Source organism: Triturus cristatus, chromosome 4_1 (assembly GCF_964204655.1).
Source record: "Triturus cristatus chromosome 4_1, aTriCri1.1, whole genome shotgun sequence".
Classification (NCBI taxonomy): Eukaryota; Metazoa; Chordata; class Amphibia; order Caudata; family Salamandridae; genus Triturus; species Triturus cristatus.
In genome coordinates, this window is record NC_140585.1 from 1,157,039,411 (window position 1) to 1,157,062,672 (window position 23,262).

Genomic DNA, 23,262 nt, shown 5'->3' on the forward strand with positions numbered 1-23,262 from the left:
GTCTGCCTTTGGATTCATTACTCTTAACTAGTGCTCCAAAGTAGAGTGGACCTCTGAGGCAATTGTGGACCCTCACCCGTTATATCTATTAGCCACTTAAAAGTATTGTGATCCCTCTGGATCAGTAATTACATCCTAAACAGGTGAAGCCTAAATCTCCGGAGAGCCCATGTGATGGCTAAGCTTTCTTTCTCAATAACAGTACAGATCAGATTCCTAAGGATTAGTCTAAAGATGATAATGATCATCAGATTCTCCTTCCTAGTTTTGGTGTTCTATCAAGTATTCTGGTACTGATCACGCACTTGCCTCTCCAGGCTCGCCAGGCGGCCCCCTGCATCCTGTTCTTTGACGAGCTGGACTCCATCGCCAAGGCGCGAGGAGGCAGTGCCGGGGACGGTGGAGGAGCAGCGGACCGTGTCATTAACCAGATTCTGACTGAGATGGATGGCATGACCAACAAGAAGACTGTCTTCATCATTGGAGCCACAAACAGGTGACAGCCACCCACCCTGTCCTTGCGCGAGGTCAGAGGGCATGCTACCTGTCGCTTGTGCATTATCACCTGTCCTTTTGCAAGGCCAGCAAACACTTGAGAGGTTAGCACACCGGATTTTTGTCTGCCTGTGTGCAGTGTGAATGTTTGTGTGGCTTATATTTTGTGGATTTGCAATGGCCTGATTTCTGTGTACCTGTGAGGTGATTTTTTGCTACTGAGGTGTATAGCTTTTTGTAACATACAATGATAGTTCCATTTATTGTATGTGAGAAGATAGATTTGTGTCCCTGTCAGTATATGTGCATTTAAGATCAACGCTTGGTGTGCATATGTGGTGAATTTTGTGTTTACATGTGAAATTATTATTTTATGTGTATGCAAGTTGATTGTTTTGTGTGTGTGTGTGTGTGCGTGTGTGTGTGTGTTTGATTGATTTTGTCTACAATTGGTGTGATCATTTTTTCCGAGTATGAGTTCGTACTTTATGTGCATGTCAGGCTATTATTTTATCTGCAGGTGGGTTTTTGCAGGATTGTGTGTTTCTAACATGACAGCTTTGTTTCCATGAGTGTTAATTATTTTGTGTGCAAAACAAAGACTTTATTCGGTTAAGTAAAGTGATTGCTTAGTGTGAGTTTTAGCCAATTACAAGCTGTTATTTAGTTTGCATGTAAGGTTTTTGTGTTTGCAGTTGTTTCATGTAAGTGTTACATGCTGTGGTTTGGTGCATGTTGTGTGCTTTTTAATGTCAATGTCGGTGTTTTGTTTACAAGTGAGGGGGATGCGTTGAATGCCTGTGCTTTGGCTGTTTTAGATGTGCATGTGAATATGACACTTTACGCCGCACGTATTTACAACGCATGCCATTACTCTGCATTTTTTACTCCGCAATATCTTTTACAACACAGGGCTTTACAACACAATCCATTACAACGCATTGTCCATTACAACGCAATTTACTATTCTAACTCCACCGGGGCATTGTAATGGGGAATACGTTGTAATGGTTTGCCGTGTAAAGCCCTGGGGACTAAAAAATTCTGGGTAATGACATGTGTTGTAAAACTGGCATTGCAAAGCATGTTTTCCGCATTTTACACATGAATTTCGTGAGCATATGCTGTGCTTTTTCTTTGTGTGCAAGGGGTTGTTGTCTGTGTTCATTTAATGAATATTGTGAGCGCAATGCAAGCTAACCTGTTGTGTCTGTGTGCGAAGTGCTTGTTTTATGCAAATATGTGTGCTTCTGAACATGTGCTGTGGTTGATTTAGTTGGATGTTAGACAGGTGAGAATCTTGCTGATGGGGTTTTTCTCATTGTGCCACTATGTTGAGATGCTTTTTTCTATATCTGTGTTGTGACTGCTTTGCCTATGTGCACTGTGCTTGCAATAAGTCTTTGCATATTATGTTTGTGTTTTTGTGCATTTGAAGTGACTATTTTGTCTATCAGATTCCTGTTTTATATGAAAAAAAATTATTTTGCTTACGTTTGTGGTAGTTTCTCCACATGTGGATCCTTTTTTTGTGAGTGAGGTGCATTTGTGTGTGTATATGTAGTGGATTTATATATGTGTGTGTACGCATGCATGGGTGTGTATGTGCATTCAATGTATGTTTTACATGTATGCCAGAGGCTTCTTTTATCTGCCTTTTTGGGACGCACTCTGTCCTGCTTTGCTCTCTTTCTCTTACATTGAGATCTTAACTTCATCATTTTGTCCCTTAGGCCAGACATCATTGACCCCGCCATCCTGCGTCCTGGACGCTTGGACCAGTTAATCTACATCCCTCTTCCCGATGACGCCTCTCGCGTGGCTATCCTTAAGGCCAACATGCGCAAGTCTCCTGTGGCCAAGGTGAGTCTGTTGTCCTCCTCTCCCTGTGTAGTCATCACTTCCCTTACCACCTCACCACCCCTTCTGTCTTACTTTTACAGAATCTCTTCTAGTTTATTAGTTTTTTGGGGGGTATTTACCTATCTTTGTTCCTCTGTGTTCAACACTGTGATGACTATTTCTGTCCAGGTCCAGTCCATGGCTCCTTCTACCACTGCTATTTTGGGGGGCAGTCTCTGGGGTTCCAACCACATTTCTTCTTCCTGTCTAAGAAGACTCCCCTTTCTGTCTTTGGCAGGACGTGGACTTAAATTACCTGGCCAAGATAACCAACGGCTTCTCTGGTGCAGACCTAACAGAGATCTGTCAGCGTGCCTGCAAGCTGGCCATCCGAGAGTGCATCGACGCAGACATTCGTCGGGAGAGAGAGCGCCAGCTTCACCCAGAGACTGCAATGGTAGGAAGTCCTCTGACCCTCTGTCACTTACTGTTTGCCATAACTTGCTGTAATTTGGGTCTGTATCCTAGTGAATCCCAAAAGAAGCAAGCAATTAAAAAAGACTGGTTCTGCTGCCTATTCTGATGTAGTTATCTTCTAATTCCTTTTGCAATGGTATTTCAGCACAATGTTATTTCTAAAAACTCTTGCAGCGTTGTTTTAAATTATTTATATAGCACATTTATTCATATAATGATTTGGAGGAAATTTGATTGTTATCTTCGTAAATACTTTTTATACAGTTATGCTTGATATAATTACTTCAATACGGTATCAGTGCTTCTGTTGAGTCCTTCTAACCACAGATTCCTCGCCTTTAGAATAACCCCAGGCACCAGTCTGGATCGAAGTGTACCTCTGGTGCATGGGTTTGGAGCATGACTCTAATGCCTGTGAAGAGTGTGTCTTTATGAAAGCGATCTGGGAATGTGAAGCGAAGCTACACATTGCTGAACACTGAAAGAAGTCTTGGAAGTTCTGCTCTTGCTCAAAGTCAAGGGCTCAGAGCCGTTCCCGCTATCCAAGTTTTCTGGTAAGTTGAAGTGAAATCGAAGCACAAGAAGGTCAAGCAGAATTCATCCCATTGCCACCGCTCTTTACCTAAGAAGCCACGAGAACATCAGGGCGCCTCGTAGTCTTGTTCCTGGTCCTCTGCATCAGGAACATGGTGCAACGCGAGTTTCCGGGAGCATTGACGACACTGCATCTGATTAAAGCCTTTTGTGAGTCCATTTTCCTCCAGGTCTCTCTCTGGTGTTTCGGGACAAAAGGATTTACAGGTGCCTCCAGTTTGGTTACCGCTGACGGGTCTGCCCTCAGCACTGTCTGTGCCTCCTGAGCCCGTGTTTGGTTTAACTTTGACGCCATAGCCAACTTCCAGTCTGGCACCAAAATCCATGCTGGACCTGATAATATAGATGCCTGCACCGACACCGCTAGTGCAGGAGGAAGACCCTTTATTATAGTCCTATCCGACTCTGAGCGAATTGCTCTTGGCCCCAACCAAGCTTAGCTCTCAAAGCCGTTCTGATGCACTGACCCAGATCAGTCAGACTTAGCCAGAACAATGGCATTTACCTCAGATCAACACTCCAGCCTCCAATAGCTTTTCTGTTCGGACTCTGATCAGAGCCAGCCTTTGGAGATGTGAGTGGAAATGAGGGGGATTATATTTACTACAATTCTGATGAGGACAATTTTACATGGACTTACAGGAAGCCAGTGGGTCGGACTCCTCAGACGCTGCGTGGTATTCTCCCCCTGGACCATCAACAGAAGACAGTCCCTCCTTAGCTGTGAGAATGAGGCATTCAGCTGAGGTATTGGATATACCACTGCCAACTATGGAAATCAAAACTAACATATTGACAGACATTTTGTAGCCTAGACAAACTTCATCAGACCCTTTACTGCCATTTAATGAAGTCCAGAATGACACCCTTGTGGACATCCGGTCGAAGCCCTGTACATGCCCACCAGTGAACAAACAGGTTGCTAGAGCCACAGATCCGCACCCGGTATCCCTGATTTTGTGACACAGCACTCTACACCAGAAGGTTTGTTGATCTGAAAGAAACACGTTAGTTAGATTCCTCACCTTAGAATATCTCCAGGCGTCAGGCTAGATCTGGAAAGATTTTTCGTCAGCAATACCCCTTGCGCGTTGCTAGGTGCCGTCTGCGGCTCCGCGTCCGTCGTCGGCGTTGTGCGCTAGAATGACGTCGTCGGCGTACTTAGACGCCGCCCTCGCGCGCTGACGCCAGTTCTTCTTTTTTCCGCGCCAGACAGCGCCGATCCGGGAAGAGCTTACCCCTTAGTCACTTTTTGACTAAACTTTTTTGACTCTTTTTGGACTTCTGTCGACTCGACTCTGGTGCCGGTAGGATGCCTGGTTTTAAGGCCTGTGACTCCTGTCATCGACTGATGTCAGTGACGAACCACCATCGCCGGTGCCTTTACTGCCTGGGGGCCGACCACGATGCGGAGTCGTGCCACGACTGTCAGGCCTTGACCTCGAAGGCTAGGCGGGAGCGGTCCCGTAAGCTTCTCGAGCTTCGGCACTCGGCTCCGCGCCGTTCACGGTCCCGGTCCAGGAGGAGGTCCAAGGACCGGTCGCGGAGCCGCAGCCATCATCATCGTTCGTCGGGCTAGAAGTCTTCGGGTAAGTCGAAGCGCTCGAAGAAGTCCAAGAGGCGACACCGCTCTTCGGACTCCCCTCGCCGGTCGCGCAACTCGGTCGAGGGTCAGGGTGGTCCGTCAGAGCCGCAGGAGCCGCGCCTGTCTCCATACCCGCCGGTCCCTGGGACTGACGCGACTCCGGCGGAGATCAGTGCCTTCCTCTCGGCCATAAGGGGCCTGGCTCGGCCGTCAACGCCCGCCGGCGTGCCTTCGGGCCCCGCGGGCTCGACTGGGCGACCTCGCGAGCCGGCTGCCCCGGCGCCGTCGACGACTTCGGTCCTGACGCCGCAGGTCCCCGAGGGATCCAGGCCTGGATCTCTGCCGGCGCCGGTCGACCTCACGACGCCTTCACCACCGGCGCCGACACCGGTTCCACCCCCGACGCCGTTCCCCGGTTTAGCCCCGGTCCGGGCTCAGCACCGGTGCGGCGCCGCTCAACGCCGCATCCTACGCCGATGGTTGAGCATTTCATCTACCGCCCGGCTCCGGTTATTCCTCCTGTTTATCAGGAATCGGATGACGGGGCGACCGGGAGGGGTCTGAGGACCCTATGGCCAGACAGGCCGAACTTTCACAGGACTTGGCAGACGAACTGGGGGATGCCAGTGGTCTGGACACCTCCCCGGACGCTGGATTCATCTCTCCTCCGACTGTGGCCTCGGAGGAAGGTGCAGCTTTTTCAGTGGTGCTGCACAAGGCGGCCAATGCCCTTGGGCTGGAGTTGCCTGCTGTGGCCGTGAGGACTAACGTCCTCACAGAAGTACTTCAACCGTCAGCAAGCTCCACAGAGCTTCTACTGCAGTTCAATGAGGCACTAATAGACGTTCTGCAGGGCACCTGGTCCAAGCCCTCCACAGTTCCTCCTGTGGATCGGAACGTGGCCCGGCGCCACCGCCCTGCTCCGGGTGACCCCAGTTTTCTGTCCCAACACCCCACCTCCGAGAGTCTGGTTATCCAGACCTCGACTTCCCAGTCCTCCTTCCCGTCCACTCCTCCGGATCGGGAATCCAAGAGGCTGAAACAGTTCGGAAAGAAGCTGTTCTCTTCCCTGAGTTTGGGTCTGCGGTCCTTGAATACCGCTTGCCTCTTGGACCGTTATTCCCACTCTCTGTGGGATACGGTGGAGGACGTGCTACCCCTGTGTCCGGAGGAGGCCCGGTCACGGCTCACCCAGGCGCTTGCTGACGGGCGAGATGCAGCACGGCATGCCATACGGTGTGGACTAGACACCACGGACTCGCTGGGTCGGGCAATTTCGACCACGGTGGCGCTTCGTCGCCACGCCTGGCTACGGTCCACGTCTTTCTCGGGGGATGTCCAGAGTACCCTCATGGATATGCCCTTTGATGGCACTCGTCTCTTTGGCGAGAAGGCGGATAGTGCGCTGGCTCGTTTCAAGGACTCCCGGGCTACGGCCAAGTCCTTGGGTCTCTCGGCCCCGCGGCCACAAACTTCTGCCTTTCGTCCCTTTCCCGCCTCCTCACGTCCGCCTAGCCACCGGCCGCAGAACCAACCTGCACGCAGACGTGGATTCCGCCGAGGCTGTACTGGAGGACAACGTGCCGGTCAGTCCACATCCACCGCGGCAGCATCCGCCTCAAAGCCCTCCTAGTCTGAGCTTTCAGGCCCATTCCACGCCAGTGGGCGGCAGAGTTCGCCATCACCTGCTCCACTGGCGTTCCATCACGTCGGACAATTGGGTGCTGCAAATTGTCCGAAGGGGCTACTCCCTCCCCTTCGAGACGACCCCTCCAGCCATGCCACCGCAGAACCACCGTATGTCGGAGGATCACTTGAATCTTCTATGGGAGGAAGTTACGGCTCTCTTGGCCAAAGAGGCCGTCGAGCGTGTTCCTGGACCAGAAGTAGGTCATGGTTCCTATTCCCACTACTTTCTGGTTCCCAAGAATGGCAAAGGGGGCCTACGACCTATCTTGGACCTCAGGAGCGTCAATGCCTTCCTCCGGAAGGAGAGGTTCAAGATGCTCACCTTAGCTCAGGTTCTGGCTGCCCTAGACCCTGGAGACTGGATGGTAGCGTTGGACTTGCAGGATGCTTATTTTCACATCCCCGTCCTGCCGGCCCACCGGCAATACCTGCGGTTCACGGTGGGTCAGGAGCACTTTCAGTACAGCGTGCTCCCCTTCGGCCTCACCAGAGCCCCTCGGGTGTTCACGAAAGTGATGGCGGTGGTCGCAGCTCATCTGCGCAGATCGGGGGTTCCAGTCTTCCCCTATCTCGAAGACTGGCTGTTGAAGCTGGGCTCGCCCCAGGCAGTCGTCTCCCACCTCCAGACTACGGTCGACCTACTGCATTTGCTGGGGTTCTCCATCACTGTGCCGAAGTCACACCTGAGACCCTCCCAGAAGCTCCTCTTCATCGGAGCTGTTCTAAATTTGGCGCAGTTCAGGGCCTATCCTCCGGAGCAGCGGGTCCGGAATATTCAGGCTCTGATTCCCATCTTTCGGCCTCTATCCTGGGTTTCGGTCAGGTTGGTGCTGCGGCTTCTGGGTCTGATGGCCTCCTGCATCCTGTTGGTGCGTTACGCCAGGTGGCGAATGCAGGCTCTGCAGTGGGACCTGAAGTTTCAGTGGGCCCAGCATCGTGGCAACCTGTCCGACCATGTCTTGATCTCGGAGGGCACTGCAATGCAGTTGCAGTGGTGGCTCACGAACAGCGATTGGGTCAGCGGCAGATCCCTCTCCCTACCCCAACCGGAGCACGTAGTAGTGACGGATGCGTCCCTCCTGGGATGGGGAGGCTACATGGGGGAGGCAGAGATCAGAGGACTCTGGTCTCCGGCGGAGACTCAGCTCCATATCAACCTTTTGGAGCTGACAGCGATCCGGCTTGCACTGAAGGCATTCCTTCCTTCTGTCCGGGGAAGTGTGGTGCAGGTGTTCACGGACAACACCACCGCCATGTGGTATTGCAACAAACAGGGCGGGGTGGGGTCGTGGACCCTTTGTCAGGATGGCTCTGCGCCTCTGGACATGGCTGGAACACCAGGGCATCACCCTGGTGGTTCAACATCTGGCGGGCTCTCTGAACGCCAGAGCAGACGAACTCAGCCGCCGGTGCATGAGGGATCAGGAATGGCGTCTAAACTCGGACGTGGCACAAGGCCTCTTGCGGCAGTGGGGAGAGCCTTGGTTAGATCTATTTGCCACCGAAGAGAACGAGCAATGTCCACAGTTCTGCGCGTTGGAGTTTCCATGGTGGCACTCGCTCGGGGACGCCTTTCGTCACGAGTGGAGTTGCGGTCTGTTGTACGCCTTTCCGCCTATACCACTTCTGCCCAGAGTGCTGAAAAAGATCAGGCGCGACCGGGCCCAAGTCATCTTGGTGGCTCCGGATTGGGCACGAAGGTACTGGTATCCCGAGCTAATCAGTATGTCAATCGATCCTCCGATACGACTGCCTCTTCGGGAGGACCTTCTGTCGCAGCAGCAGGGCACGGTCCTCCACCCGAACCTGTCCAGTCTCCACCTCCATGTGTGGAGATTGAGCGGCGACAGTTGATGCCATTTGACTTGCCTCCTGAAGTCTGTGACGTTATTCTGGAAGCCAGGCGTCCCTCCACTAAAACGGTATACGCCTGCAGGTGGAACAAATTTGTGGCATGGTGCACAGCAAAAGCTGTGGATCCTCTTTCCGCCCCTCTTTCTTCTGTCTCTGGCCCAGCAGGGCTCTGCTCTGGGCACCTTGAGAGGTTATCTCTCAGCTATCTCTGCTTTCTTACGGCTTCCTGATCAGCCTTCTCTTTTCAAATCCTCTGTTGTTTCTCGTTTCCTTAAGGGCATTATTCACATGTTTCCTCCTGTCCCCTTCGTAATGCGATTTGAATCTAGTCTTGACTTTTCTGATGTGCGCTCCCTTTGAGCCTCTTCACAATTGTCCCATTTGTCTTTTGAATCTTAAGACTGCTTTCCTGGTGGCTATTACCTCGGCTAGACGGGTGAGTGAGCTCCAGGCGTTGTCGTCTAAGCCTCCTTTTCTTTCTGTTCATCCGGACAAGGAGGAAGAGAGGCTCCACCGTCTGGACCCGAAACGGGCGCTGTCCTTTTATTCGGACTGCACCAAACAGTTCCGGGTGGACAACCAGCTTTTTGTTGGATACGTGGGTGCTAAGAAGGGAAGGGCAGTACACAAGCGGACCATCTCACGGTGGGTCGTCTTGTGTCTAAAGGCTTGTTACTCCTTCGCTAAAAAGGACCCTCCTGTAGGGCTGAGAGCCCATTCCACCCGGGCCACAGCGGCTACTACTGCCCTGGGATGGGGAGTCCCTTTGCAGGACATCTGTCAGGCAGCAACGTGGGCCTCGCTGCACACGTTTGCCAAGCATTATTGCCTGGACAGCCAAGTCCGGAGAGATGGCTTCTTTGGCCGTTCTGTTCTCCAGGACTTTCTGGTGTGATCTTGGTTCGCAGACCCACCACCAGGATTGGTATTGCTGGGGTATCTATTCTAAGATGAGGAATCTAACTAACGTGTTTCTTTCAGATAAACAAGTTACTTACCATCGGTAGCGATGTATCTGTAAGAAACATTAGTTAGTTAGATTCCTCACCGACCCACCCATCCTCCCCGTTCTGCGAACCGACATCTAGGGTGAAGGCTATCCTTTCTAGAGCCCTAGATTTTTTGGCACCAGTGTCGGTCTCTTGCATGGCTCTGCGTTCCTGGCGCGGAAAGCTATGTACAAGAACTGACGTCAGCGCGGGAGGGCGGCGTCTAAGTACTCCGACTACGTCATTCCGGCGCACGTTGCCGACGACGGTCGCGGAGCCGCAGACGACGCCTAGCGACGCCCAAGGGGTATTGCTGATGGAAAATCTTTCCGGATCCAGCCTGATGCCTGGGGATATTCTAAGGTGAGGAATCTAACTAACTAATGTTTCTTACAGATACATCATTACTGAAGGTAAGTAACTTGTTCGTTAATGCTTCCACTAGTGCGGTGTACCCCATTTCCTTCTCCACGACTCCTCCGGACAGAGATTAGAAACTAATTGAGGCATTCGGAGAATGAATGTTCTCCTCTGCAAGTCTAGCCCTCCAGTCACCCAACACCAGCTGTTTGCTCTGGAGATTCACCTATGCTTTATTGGATGTGGTTGGCAAGATTTTGCTGAGAGTCCATGAAGAATTTCAAGCCATCCTGCTGCAAGCCATCCAGGATGGTTTGGATGCTGCAAAATACATCATCCAGTCTTGGCTGGACACCACCGACTGCTTGGGCACTTGGCACGGTTGTGGTGCTCCAGCAGCATGCTTGGATGCAATCATTGGGATTCATAGGGGACGTGCAAGCCTCTTCAATGAACATGACATTTGATGGGTCTCACGTGTCTCATTCAGCTTTGGAACGCTTTAAAGAAAGCGGATTCATGGCGCTTTCCTTAGGCTTCTCCACCCTTATGGGAAAGTACCTTCAACAGTTTTTCCCCTTTCTTGGTTACTCTAGCAGGTTGGTGTATCAGCAATACCATGGCCCACCACCCCCGCAACAGGCAGCATAATGCCTTTGGTGTCAGGGCGTGGATCAAATAGACAACACCCAGGCAATGCGCTTTTGGGTTTCCCGTCTCTTCTGCAACAGCTGACCAGCCGCTTTAGTTTGGCCTTAGTGGCATGCAACCACCCTGTGGGAGGTAGGGTCACAAAGTTACCCCATGGGTCGCAACAGATATCAACCAAGGGGTGAGTACTTCTCACAGGCTTCCTTTCAATGAAGCCATCTGCATACAGTGCCATTTTGGGCCTTCCCTTCACCACAAGTCCAGGACAATTGGACTATCATGCCAACATTTCATCCTTAGTTCTGGTTCTTATGAACCTGGTTTTGAGGCTTCAGAGCCTTTTGGCATCGTGCATCATACTGCCCACTATGCCATTTGGCATACGTGGACTTTGCAGTGAAACCTAAAGTCTCAGTGAGCCCAGCACCGAGGGAAGCTATTGGATTTCATCCAGGATGTTTCAGAGGAGGCTGCAAAATATCTGCAGTGGAGGCTAAAACACAATTGGACCAGTGACAGACCCCTCTCACTGCCCTGCCCAGAGCTGATGGAGGTGACAGATCTGTTACTGCTCGGATTCGGAGGCCATCTGGGAGAGGTGGAGATCAGAGGACTCTAGTCTCTGGCAGTGACCCCTCTCCAGATCAGTCTGTTGGAGTTGCTGGCCATCCACCTAGTGTTGAAAGCCTTCCTACCGCCCTTCAAACGGAGGGTGGGTCAGGTTTTCTTGAACTACACTGCCACCATGTGGAACTGCAACAAGCAGAGCATGGTAGGTTTTGTGCCAGGAGCACTTCCTCTCTGGAGCTTGCCGGAGCATCAGAACAATTCCTTGGTCGTGAACCACCTGGCAGAATATTTGAATGCCAGGGCAGATGAACTCAGCCTGCGGCGCCTGGCCGTTCACAAATGACAACTACATCCTAAGGTGGCACAGAGCATCTTCATGTAACGGGGAGATGGTTTGGCTAGATATTTTCACCACTGTTGAAAATGCGCCGTATCAAAACTTTTGCATGCCGGAGTTTCCAAGAAGGCTGTCTCTCGGTGGCACATATCAGATAAAGTGCAGCATGGGACTCCTGTACACCTTTCTACCGCTGCCTCTGCTGTTCAAAGTTCTGAAGATCAGGATCGACCCGGACCAACCATACTCGTGGCTCCAAATTGGGCAGAGAGAGTGTGGTACCCGGAACTTCTGGACATGAGAATCTGTCCTCCAATCAGGCTATTGCTTCAGGAGAAACTCCTGTCAGAGCAGCAGGGCTGGGTCCTGCACCTGATCATTCGCAACCTGCACCTCCGTGCATTGAGATTAAGCAGCAGCAGTTAACTGCATTAACATTCCTTCCAAAGTTGTGGATGTAATTCTGGCTATGAGTCATCCTTCTATGTACTCGTTATACTCTGGGCACTGGGACAAGTTTGAAACTGGTATGACAGCTGCAATACTAATCCATTGCAAACTGTCAGATGTCCTTCTGTTCGTTTTATCTCTGGCCCAGTTAACGGTTATCTATTGGCCCATTTGCCCTTTTTTACCGTATCAACTGTCCTTGTTTGAATCACATGCTGTGATGACTATTCTAAAAGGTTTACCTCATTTATTTCCTCCAATACCCTTTGTGATGCTAAAGTTTGATCTTAATGTGTTCCTCATTTTGCTAATGAGCATGCCATTCGAACCAGTGCACAACTGTCCACTATATCTCCCAACTCTGACTGTGTTTCCAATTGCAGTGACTTTGGCTCACCTTGTGAGTGAATTCCAAGCTCTTTTGGTGCAGCCACCTTACACCACCTTTTTCCCAGATAAAATGGTGTTGAGGACTAGAGCGGCCTTTTTTCAAAAGTAATGATTGATTTTCACATTGAACAATCCATCACTCCCAATGTTCTTGCCTCTGCCTCATCCATTTGAAAGAAGAGGAGAGAATCCATTGGCTGTATACCAAAAAAACTGTAAGGCTTTACATTGATCCCACCAAAGCCCACCGGGTGAAAGACCAGATGTTTGTTATGTTATGTTAATTTAATTTGTATAGCGCAAGTATACCCTTAGGTATCTTGCCGCTGCCGGTGCTACATACTATGCTTTGGACTACTACTTCTAAAAGAGCCAGGTCTTCAGTTGTTTTCTGAACTCAAGAAGAGAGGGAATTTTCCTGAGATATAAAGGAAGGGAGTTCCATTCCTTGATGGTATTGTAGCTGAAACTCCTCCCCCTCCAGTTCGACTTTTTAATTCTGACCGTAGGCATCAGATTGGCATTGGCCGAACGTAAAGGTCTCTTAGGGGAGTACCATCTAAAAAGGTCCCATAAGAATTTTGGACCTTCTTTATGTAGTGCCCTGTGGGCGATGCAAAGTGCCTTAAACTTTACCCGCTGTCCGACTGGCAGCCGGTGTGGGTCCCTAATTGCTCATCTAACAGATTGATGTTTAGGTATATCCAGAATAAGTCTTGCGGCGGCATTCTGTACCGCCTGCAGCTTTCTGAGGAGAGTAGATTGAACATTGATATAAAGTCCATTACAATTATCAAGTTTAGATAAAACTAAAGAGGTTACAACCAGCTTTCTGGAAGTTTTGTGAATGAATGGGAGAATTTTTCTTATGGTTTTGATTGTGAAGTACGAGGAAGACACAACCTTGGAAACTTGAGATTTAAACTAAGTTTCTTATCTATGATAACCCCAAGGTTCTTAGCTTTCACCATGGGAGTGGGGGGGGGGGGGGCAAGATTGTCTGGCCACCAGGCTGGGGACCATGGTGGGAAAAGATTACCGAACATAATCACTTCCGTTTTGCTTGAATTTAATTTCAGGCAATGAGTGCTCATCCAGTGACTCAGAGTGAGCATACAGTCATGCAGTTTTAGGGAGTGATTGGTATCCTTATCCACTGTTGAGATTACCAACTGGGTATCGTCGGCATATGAGGTGGGAGTCAGATTAAAACTTCTTATCAGTGGTGCCAATTCCGCCACATAAATGTTAAAAAGCGTAGGGCTCAGTGAGAAGCCCTGCGGGACGCCACACGGGAGGGTGAAAGGTGATGACTTGAACTTGCCAAGATGGACTGTTTGAGTTCTCTCTGATAGAAAAGATGTTAAAAGGGAGAGGGCTTTCCCTCCTATCCCTGTTGAGTTTAGTACATGTACAAGAGGGTGTGATCCACAGTATCGAATGCTGCGGATAGGTCGAGCAGAACAAAAGCTGCCGAGCCCCAGCCATCCAATGAGGAACGAATTCCTTCTGTGGTTTTAATCAGAGCCATCTCCGTACTATTCTTGTTCTAAAGCCAAACTGACTGTGATCCAAAATCTGATTATCAACAACAAAGGCAGAAAGTTCTGCATTTATGGTTTTCTCAATTATTTTCACAGGTAGAGGAATTCTCGCAATAGGCCGATAGTTGGCCGTGTCAGATGAGTCCGGGGTGGGTTTTTTCAAAAGGGGCAAGATACAAGCCTGTTTCCACACAGTAGGAAAGGATCCTTGTGAGATCATCTGATTAAACAGCCTAGATAGATAAGGTCCAATGAAGTGGCCAATATTTTGTAGGATCCTAGGGGGGCATGGATGATCCGGTGATCCTGATTTGGCCATAGAGATCAGTTTAATTATTTGCATAGGAGATGTAAGGGAAAAATTAAGAAAAGATGTTTTAACAATGTCGTCTTGCTCAGTAAAGTTAATGTTTGAAGTCGAGTGGGCGAACTGGTCATAGATTTGATCTACCTCAGTTCTAAACGAAAGAGCAAGAGCATTGCACAACTCTTGATTGTGATTAACGGAATCGTCCTTTGTAATTGTAGTCAAATTTTTCACGGTTCAAAATAGCTCTTTGCTGGAATTACCAGCTTTTTCTGTCTGCGCTGTGTAGTAATGACTTTTCTCCAAATCAACTTTTTAAAAAAATATCTGAAAGCATGGATTTGTACCGATTTTTTTCCGGGGCTTCATAATTTTTGCGCCAGATCCTTTCTTGCCGTCTGCAAGCCTGTTTATTTGCTCTCAGGGCGTCCGAGAACCACGGGGCTGATGGAGTTTTTCTATTTTTATTAGTCTATGTAGTAGGAGCTAGTTTTGCAAAATTGGTCTCAAGCCATGTAGTATAGTTAATGGCTGAGGTTTCCGCATCCTTCTCCAGGTCCAGTTGGCTTTGTGCTAACTGGTTGACCAAAGTTGTGGAGTCAATTTTGTGCCATGCTCTACTAGTGGTCTTGGAATCGACTGTATTAGGAATGTTGGGTCGAAGGAGCTTATATCTAAAAAGAATGGCATGGTGATCAGATCAGGTTATTGGAAGGGTAGATATATTGGAGATAGCTTGGTTGTTAGTAAAAAGACCATCCAGAGGGTGCCCTGCAAGATGCGTAGCTTCTTGAACAAGCTGTCTGAGGCCTAGTTCTGATGTCATTTCGAGGAGCTCCTCTGTGTCTCTGTCTTCGTTTTTCTCTAGGTGAAAATTCATATCTCCTAAAATCGTAAAAAATTGGAATGAGACTGAGCTCTAACAATGAGTGGGAGTTAGCCGGAAAATTGTGTCTGGGGCCTGAAGGGCAGTAGATCAGAAGGCCTTTAAGAGTATCTTGGTCCAAGGGAGTAATCTTAAAAAGAAAGGCCTCACATTCAGGCGTGGAGGTTATTGAACAGTGGGTGCTTAATTCAATCCTGTGTATCAATGCAAGTCCACCACCTCCATTTAGTTGTCTATCGTGTCTAAACACTTTGTAGCCATGCGGAACAGCGATGTTAAAGTCGAAGTCAGATGTGACATCACCCCAGGTTTCTGTTACAAATAGTACATCGAGTTTGTTATCTATGATAAAGTCAGCTATTTCGTATTTGTGTTTAATCAATGACCTAGCATTAATAAGAGCTAACTGCAAGTTGCTGTACGTTTGATGTAAAGACATGGGTTCTCTCAGTAGATTTGGCGATAAATCTAGAATAATGGGGATTTTAGTGTCGCAACCTGAACATTGAAAGTGGTCCGGACTTATTAGATTTTTGAGTAAATTACAGTCCTGACACGTCGGCGGACATAAGGCTTTTTAGCTCTCGCCTGAATAGTATAGAGTAGGTTTACATGCAGTGTACGGGCCAGGATTCTTGGCCCTGGGCCCGGTGCAGGCATGGAATGGCGCAGACGGGCTAGCCTTGGGCACGCCTGCGGCGTGTCCTCTGCGCGTCCGTTCCAGTGTGCACCTAAATAGGTGCCTCTGGAATCTGGACCGCTAACCAGGCCGGAAGTGAGTGCCCGGAAGTAATGCCTGGAATGAGGTCTTCCCTCCGCAACAATCGGCGTGAAACCGCGGCAGAATGGGGAAGCCTCGCTAATCAGGTGGGTGCAAAATGCGAGAAGAAACGCAATTATTACAGTAAAGAGCTTAAAAACCGCTGATGATTAAAAACACAAGAAAATACAGAGCAATTTTAAAAACCTGGGACGCTTATAACCAGAGATGTGCAAAATAGCGAAGTAGCAGCGTGCTAAGAGGTTGAAAGGGTCAAGGAAAGAGACCTGTGCAGGTTTTAGCAGCGTGTCGTGGTCTTGGCAGAAGCAGTATGAGACCGATGCGTGTCCGTTCCAGCGTGCACCTAAATAGGTGCCTCTGGAATCTGGACCGATAACCAGGCCGGAAGTGAGTGCCCGGAAGTAATGCCTGTTATGAGGTCTTCCCTCCGCAACAATCGGCGTGAAACCGCGGCGGAATGGGGAAGCCTCGCTAATCAGGTGGGTGCAAAATGCGAGAAGAAATGCAATTATTACAGTAAAGAGCTTAAAAACCGCTGATGATTAAAAACACAAGAAAATACAGAGCAATTTTAAAAACCTGGGACGCTTATAACCAGAGATGTGCAAAATAGCGAAGTAGCAGCGTGCCAAGAGGTTGAAAGGGTCAAGGAAAGAGACCTGTGCAGGTTTTAGCAGCGTGTCGTGGTCTTGGCAGCAGCACTATGAGACCGCTGCGTGTCCGTTCCAGCGTGCACCTAAATAGGTGCCTCTGGAATCTGGACCGCTAACCAGGCCGGAAGTGAGTGCCCGGAAGTAATGCCTGTTATGAGGTCTTCCCTCTGCAACAATCGGCGTGAATCCGCGGCGAATCGGGGAAGCCTCGCTAATCAGGTGGGTGAAAAATGTGAGAAGAAATGCAATTATTACAGTAAAGAGCTTAAAAACAGTTGATGATTAAAAACACAAGAAAATACAGAGCAATTTTAAAAACCTGGGACGCTTATACCCAGAGATGTGCAAAATAGTGAAGTAGCAGCGTTCTAAGAGGTTGGAAGGGTCAAGGAAAGAGACCTGTGCAGGTTTCAGCAGCGTGTCGTGGCCTTGGCAGCAGCAGTATGAGACCGGTGGTCTCTAGGGTAAAGAAGGAGAAGACAGTGCAAAAAAAGAACTTGGTCGAGGTGGATAGTCCTCTACATTAAGTTCTGTTACTCATTGGCCATGAAGTAGCCTCCTAAGGATGAAGGGCCTATTTCAACAGAGCCAAGGCTGCTATCGCTGCATTGGCATGCAGACTGCCTACTCTTCATATCTGTCAGACTGTGAAGTGAAGATCAGTGCTCATGTTCATGAAGCACTACTGGCTTGACAGTCAGGTGCGACAGGGAGGGCATTTTGCCTGTTAACTCCTGCAGGACTTTTTGATATGAGTCATTCCACAAACCCACCACCTTGGGAGGTGCACTGCTTTAGTACCAATACAAAAGGCGAGGTATTTGTGGTTAGAAGTATCCATCCGAAGAAAAAGTTATTTACCTTCAATAACACTCTTTGTGGTGCATACTCTGTGTAACTGCAGATTCTGCACTACCCTGCCTCTTCCCCATTAAGTGGAATAGTCTCCTTTCCATCTCAAAGGGTCCCAGTTCAGGAATCTACACACTGGTATCTCTGATTATTTTGTCCAAGGGCGCAGACAGAGTCAAGAAAGAAACGTCGATGTGCAGGGGTGGTGCTTATACACTGTTCTATTGTCACTCCTGGGGCGGTAAGAAGTCAACACAGAACTGCGCTGCACCACCTGCCGGCATGCTGGAGCATTGCTGAAAATATCTTCTGGATCCAGTCTGGCATCTAGGGATATTCTAAAAGTGAGGAATCTGTGGTTCGATATAGCATTCACCCAAAAGAGCATTACTGAACCTTGTTAATGTCGGCAATTTTATTCCTTCATCAAGATAAATGCCCTTAAACCTTAGTAAAAGCTCTTCACAAAAGGAAATAGAATTATATATATATATCTACAGTGTTTTCTCCGGTCTCTCTTGCAATTATCCACGCTGAGACAGGAGCAGGGACACCAATTTCAGTGCAAATTTTCTTTATTTTCGCTTATCAGCTATCGGCCATAACGCGTTTCAGCCCCAGAGGGCCTTGATCACATATAGCCACTCTGTAGTTATATTTATGATTCTTATAGAAAGGAATTCCTCAGAATTTTGCTTGCTACCGTTTGATGAATCGCCACAAAACTTTGCAGACCTACTGCTTTTTCTGCGTTAGCTGACAATGCAAAGTTTCGTAGCGATTCATTAAGGAGGTGCAAAGAAAAAAGGGGTCCCCAAAACACGCTTTTTTCCCCATTAATTTCCCATAGACTTTTCAATTCGATGTAGTGGCAAAACAGTTGAACGAATTTTCATGAAATTCAGAATTAATATAGATTATGGTGTGGAAAGGATCCTTTTTGCTATTTCTTGAAAATTCGTTCAGTAGTTTTCCAATAATAAGGGACAAAAAGTTAGTGATATACCACAGTAATTTTGCGGTATACCGCAGTACTTGACGACGATGACAAAACACAATATCATTGACTAATGACAGCCTTTATAAAATAGAAAGGCAACCATATTGTTTTTACCACACTATGTATTTGTCCTGGGATTGAGGGGGAAATATTGGTTGTTACTGTTTTAACAATGTAGAGAAAATAATCAGGCACTTTACAAAAGTGTTTAGAGTTAAGGCAAATAATTTGTATTCTTTAATTTGTCTTTAAACAACATTACGGAGTACCTCAGTATCTACCTATCTAGGTAGGACTGCGATAACCTTCAAAATAAAAAATATATATATATGACAATTGACACTGTACACCACAACAATTCACTGAAACTGAACTTTACAACACATCACTCCCCTCTTCGCCACTGCACTGTATGCCACAGCCCTCTACTCCACTTCACTGTATGCCACTGCACTGTGTGCCATTGCACTGCATTCCACTGCACTCTACCCTGCTTCACTGTATGCCACTGCACTTTATGCCACTTCACTATACGCCCTTGCCCTCTACACCACTGAACTGTGCACCACTACAGTCTATGTCACTACACTGTATGCCACTGCACTCTATGCCATTGCACTGTACACCACTGCACTCTATGCCATTGCACTCTATGCAACTACACTCTACGCCACAACACTCTACGGCACTGCACTCCTCTACTCTAAGCTACTGCTCTCTATGCACTCTACTTTGCAACACTTTACTCTAGGCCACTGCACCGTGTGCCATTGCATTCTATGTCACTCTACTGTACGCCATGCCACTCCACTCCATGCAGCGCCACTCTACTGCACTCTACTGCTCTCGACTCCACACAGTGCCACTCTGCTATACGGCACTCTGCTCTACGCCACTGTACTTTACGCCACTATACTCCACTCTGCACCACTGTACTCTATACCACTCTACTCTACCACACTTCGTTCTACACCACTCTACTTGTGGAAGAGGTGTGGCGCAGCGGCCACGGTACCTGACTTCAGACCACAGGGTTCACTGTTCGATCCCCGGCGCTGGCGGCAGGTCAGCCCAGCACCACGTGACTCTTGGCAATAGCTCGCTTAATCTTCCCGAGGGCCGCCAGCGCCGGGAAACCACTTCGGAGGTAGCTGTGCACTTTACAAATTCAAGGTTATTATTATTATTATTACTGCACACCACTGTATTCTACGCCACTTCACTCTACCCCTCTTCATGGTACCCCACTTCACTCTACCCCACTTCACTCTACACCACTCTACTCTATTCCATTGTATAGCACTCTACAGCACTGTATGCCACCTCACTCTACTCCTCTGTACTCTACTCTCCACCACTATACTCTATGCCACTCCGAGGCACTCTACTTTGCTCCACACTACACCACTGTACTCCACCCTATGCCACCGCACTCTACGTCACCGCACTCTATGTAACTCTAGTCTACGCCACTCTACTCTCCCCTACTTCACTCTATGCCACTCAACTGTACGCCACTCTACTCCATGCCACTGTACTCTACCACACTTCACTGACACCAGTTCACTCCACGCCACTCTACTGTACGCCATTCTACTGTACGCCACTCTACTGTACGCCACTGTACTTTACGCCACTCCAGGCTGCTGTACTCCTCTCCATTCTATGCCAGTCTACTCTACTGTACTCTACTCCACTGCACTCTATACCACTGTGCTCTACTCTGCACCATTGCACTATTCGACACTCTACTGTGTGCCACTCTACTCTACCCCACTTTACTCTACCATGCTTCAATCTTCCCCACTTCACTCTATGCCGCTCTACACTACAATGCAGCAATCTACTCTACACCACTGCACTTTACACCACGGTACTCTATGCTGTACCACTGTACTCTATGCAACTGCACTCTACTCCACTGTACTTTACAGCACTCTACTCCACCCCACTTTACTCTGCGCCAGTCTACTCTACTGTGCACCACTCTAGTCTAGCACTTCACTGTACTCCACTTCACTCTGCACCACTCTACACTTTTCCACTGTACCCTACGGCAGTCTATTCTACGCCAGTCTTTCTACGCCACTCCAAGCAACTCTACTCCACTATACTCTCCTGTACACCACTCTGCACCATTGTATCCCACTGCACTCTATGCCTCTCTACTCTAGTGTGCACCACTCTGCTCTATGCCACTCTGCTCTAATCTGCACCACTCTTCTCTATGCCACTGCACTCTATGCCACTTCAAGGCACTCTACTGTACTCCAGTCTGTGCCACTGAACAATAGGTCTCTGTACTCTACTCTGCACCACTGAACTTTACGCCACTCAACTCTCCCTTACGTTACTGAACCCCACCACACTCTACTCCACTCTACTGCATGCCACTCTACTCTACACCACTGCATTGTACGCAACTGTACTCTATGCCACTCTATTCTGCCACTCGACTAAACCGTACTCCACTCTGCACTCTACTCTATTCCACTGTAGTCTACTCTGTACCACTCTCCTCTACTCCATTTCACTCTATGCCACTGTACTCTACCCCACTTCACTGACCCCACTTCACTCTACGCAACTCTACTGCACACCACTCTACTCTATGCCACTGTACGTCACTCCACTCCACTATGCGCAACTCCACTCCATTGTACTCTACTCGACTGTACTAAATGCCTCTGCACTCTACTCTGCACCACTGCACTTTACGGCACTCTACTGTGTGCCATTCTACACCACACCGCTCTACTCTACTCCACTTTACCCTACTTGACTCTATCCTACTTCACTCTACCCCACTTCACTTTATGCAACTTCACTCTGCACCAATCTACTCTACCCCACTTCGCTCTGCGCCGCTCTAGTGTAGGCCACTGTACTCTGCTCCACTTCACACTACCCATCTTCACTCTACCCCCACTTCACTCTTCACCACTCTACTGTACTCCACAGTACATTACTCTACAACAATGCATGCCACTGCACTCTACACCACTCTACCCTTCTCTGCTCTACGCCACGGCATTCTACACCACTCCAAGGCACTCTACTCCACGCCACTCTACAGCACTGTACTCCCCTGAATTGTACTCTACCATATACCACTGCACTCTACGTCACTGTACTCTACTCTGCACCACTCTACGCCACTCTACCCCACTCTACGCCACTGTACTCTGCACCACTCTACTCTATGCCACTCGACCACACTCTACTCTACTCCACTCTATGCCACTCTACGCCTCTCTACTCTACCCCACTTCCCTGTACTTCACTTCACTCTACACCACTCTACTCTACACCACACTACTCTATGCCACTGTAATCTACCACACTTCACTGAACCCACTCACTTTACGCCACTCTACTGTATGCCACTCTACTCTTCCCCACTTCACACTACCCTACTGTACTGTACACCATTCTACTCTGCGCCACTGCACTGTACGCCACTGTACTCTGTCATTCTATTTTATGCCACTTAACCACACTCTGCTCCACACCACTCTACTCCACTATAATCTACAGCACTCTACTCTACGCCACTGTACTATACGTCACTGTTCTCTGCTCTGCACCAAGCTACTCTACCCCATTTTACTCTACACCACTCTACTGTAGGCCACTCTACTCTATGCCACTTCACTCTACCCCACTTCTCTCTATACCACTCTATTCTACATCACTTTACTCTACGCCACTGTTCTCTACCCCACTGCACTGTAGCCACTTCACTCTATTTAATAATTACCTGCGCCACTCCAACTATTGTTAGTTGATGGCTAGATAGACAAGGGCCTTGGTATAGGAGGCCTTATAAGTGAAGCATTTGATCCTGAAGATGATTGGGGCTTGCAAGGGGAGCAAGTGTAGTTCCTTTGGTGCAAGATTGATGTGGTTGGATGTCTTTATCCCCTTGGTAAGCTGTGGTCCTGCCTGAAGGATGCCTTTCATGAGAGCAAGTTTGTCTCTGGGACACCATTTAACAGGGCGCATTGCCTCCAACTAGGTTGGAGAGGGCTAGGGCTTAAACTATCTTTCTAAAGTCTTCTGGGTAAAAAAGTTTCACTTTTTTCAGCAAAGGGTTATGGAACCAGGCCGTTTTGGTCCTCTTAGCAGTTTGCTCTTTGAGTGAGAGGTTCAAGTCGAGAGTGAATTGATAGATTTGTTCTGTTGTCAGGTGCATACCTTTCGAGGTGGGAGATGAACCATTGTAGAATTCTGGAGTATGCCATTGAAGCCCTTGTAAGTTTTTGGGGTATGGTTCAATGCTAGATGGTCAATGGTGTCGAAAGTAGGAGTGTGAGGCAGGGTTGTTTTCTTTGTTGAGGAAGAGGGCATTGATGACTAATTGTAGCAAATCCGCTTCAACATTGCAGATGGTCTGAATTCATGATAACAGTCCTGAAGTAGGTTGTTCCTGCTGATATGTTTTGTAACTAGTTGACGGGTGTCTTCTTGAATATTTTCCGAACAATTGAAGGTGGTTTAAAAGACTGAAGTTGGGGAGGTTGGCTGGATCTAGTGTAGGCTTAACCAATGGTGGGAGGTTCTGTCCAGGTTTGAGGCTGTGTTGACAGAGTGGAGAAGGTTTGTGAGAGTTTCTCATTGCAGAAACTTGATGATGGAGTAGGTAAGTATGCTACCTTTGTAGGAGCTTACTTTGAGTTTAGAATGTGAGAGAGTTCCGAGTTCACCTCAAAGGTAAAACCAAATGCCTTTCCTACTTCCCCTTCAGATAGGCAGTCAAATAGACTGGATGCCGTGGAAAGAAGGTCTTTGCTTCAGGATATCTTAGGATATACATAGCTAATGTCCAGACCCTTGAATTATTTGTGAAATTTGACATTATCAGTTTCTCAGACCAAGTGAAAAGATCCTTTCTGATTTGTGAGTGGTGGCTTGGATGCTTTGAAGCAGATCCTAAAGTGTGGTCTGGATTGTACA

General features: G+C 48.5%; 1 protein-coding gene across 1 annotated transcript in view; it reads left to right on the forward strand.

The window, feature by feature from the left end:
• LOC146856239 (transitional endoplasmic reticulum ATPase-like) overlaps window positions 1–23,262 on the forward strand; it is a 123,603-nt gene that overhangs the window by 79,948 nt on the left and 20,393 nt on the right. Inside the window, exons 14-16 of the mRNA XM_085654310.1 lie at window positions 318–496; window positions 2,229–2,358; window positions 2,636–2,794. Coding sequence (XP_085510436.1) covers window positions 318–496; window positions 2,229–2,358; window positions 2,636–2,794 — 468 coding nt within the window. The remainder of the gene's footprint in view (window positions 1–317; window positions 497–2,228; window positions 2,359–2,635; window positions 2,795–23,262) is intronic.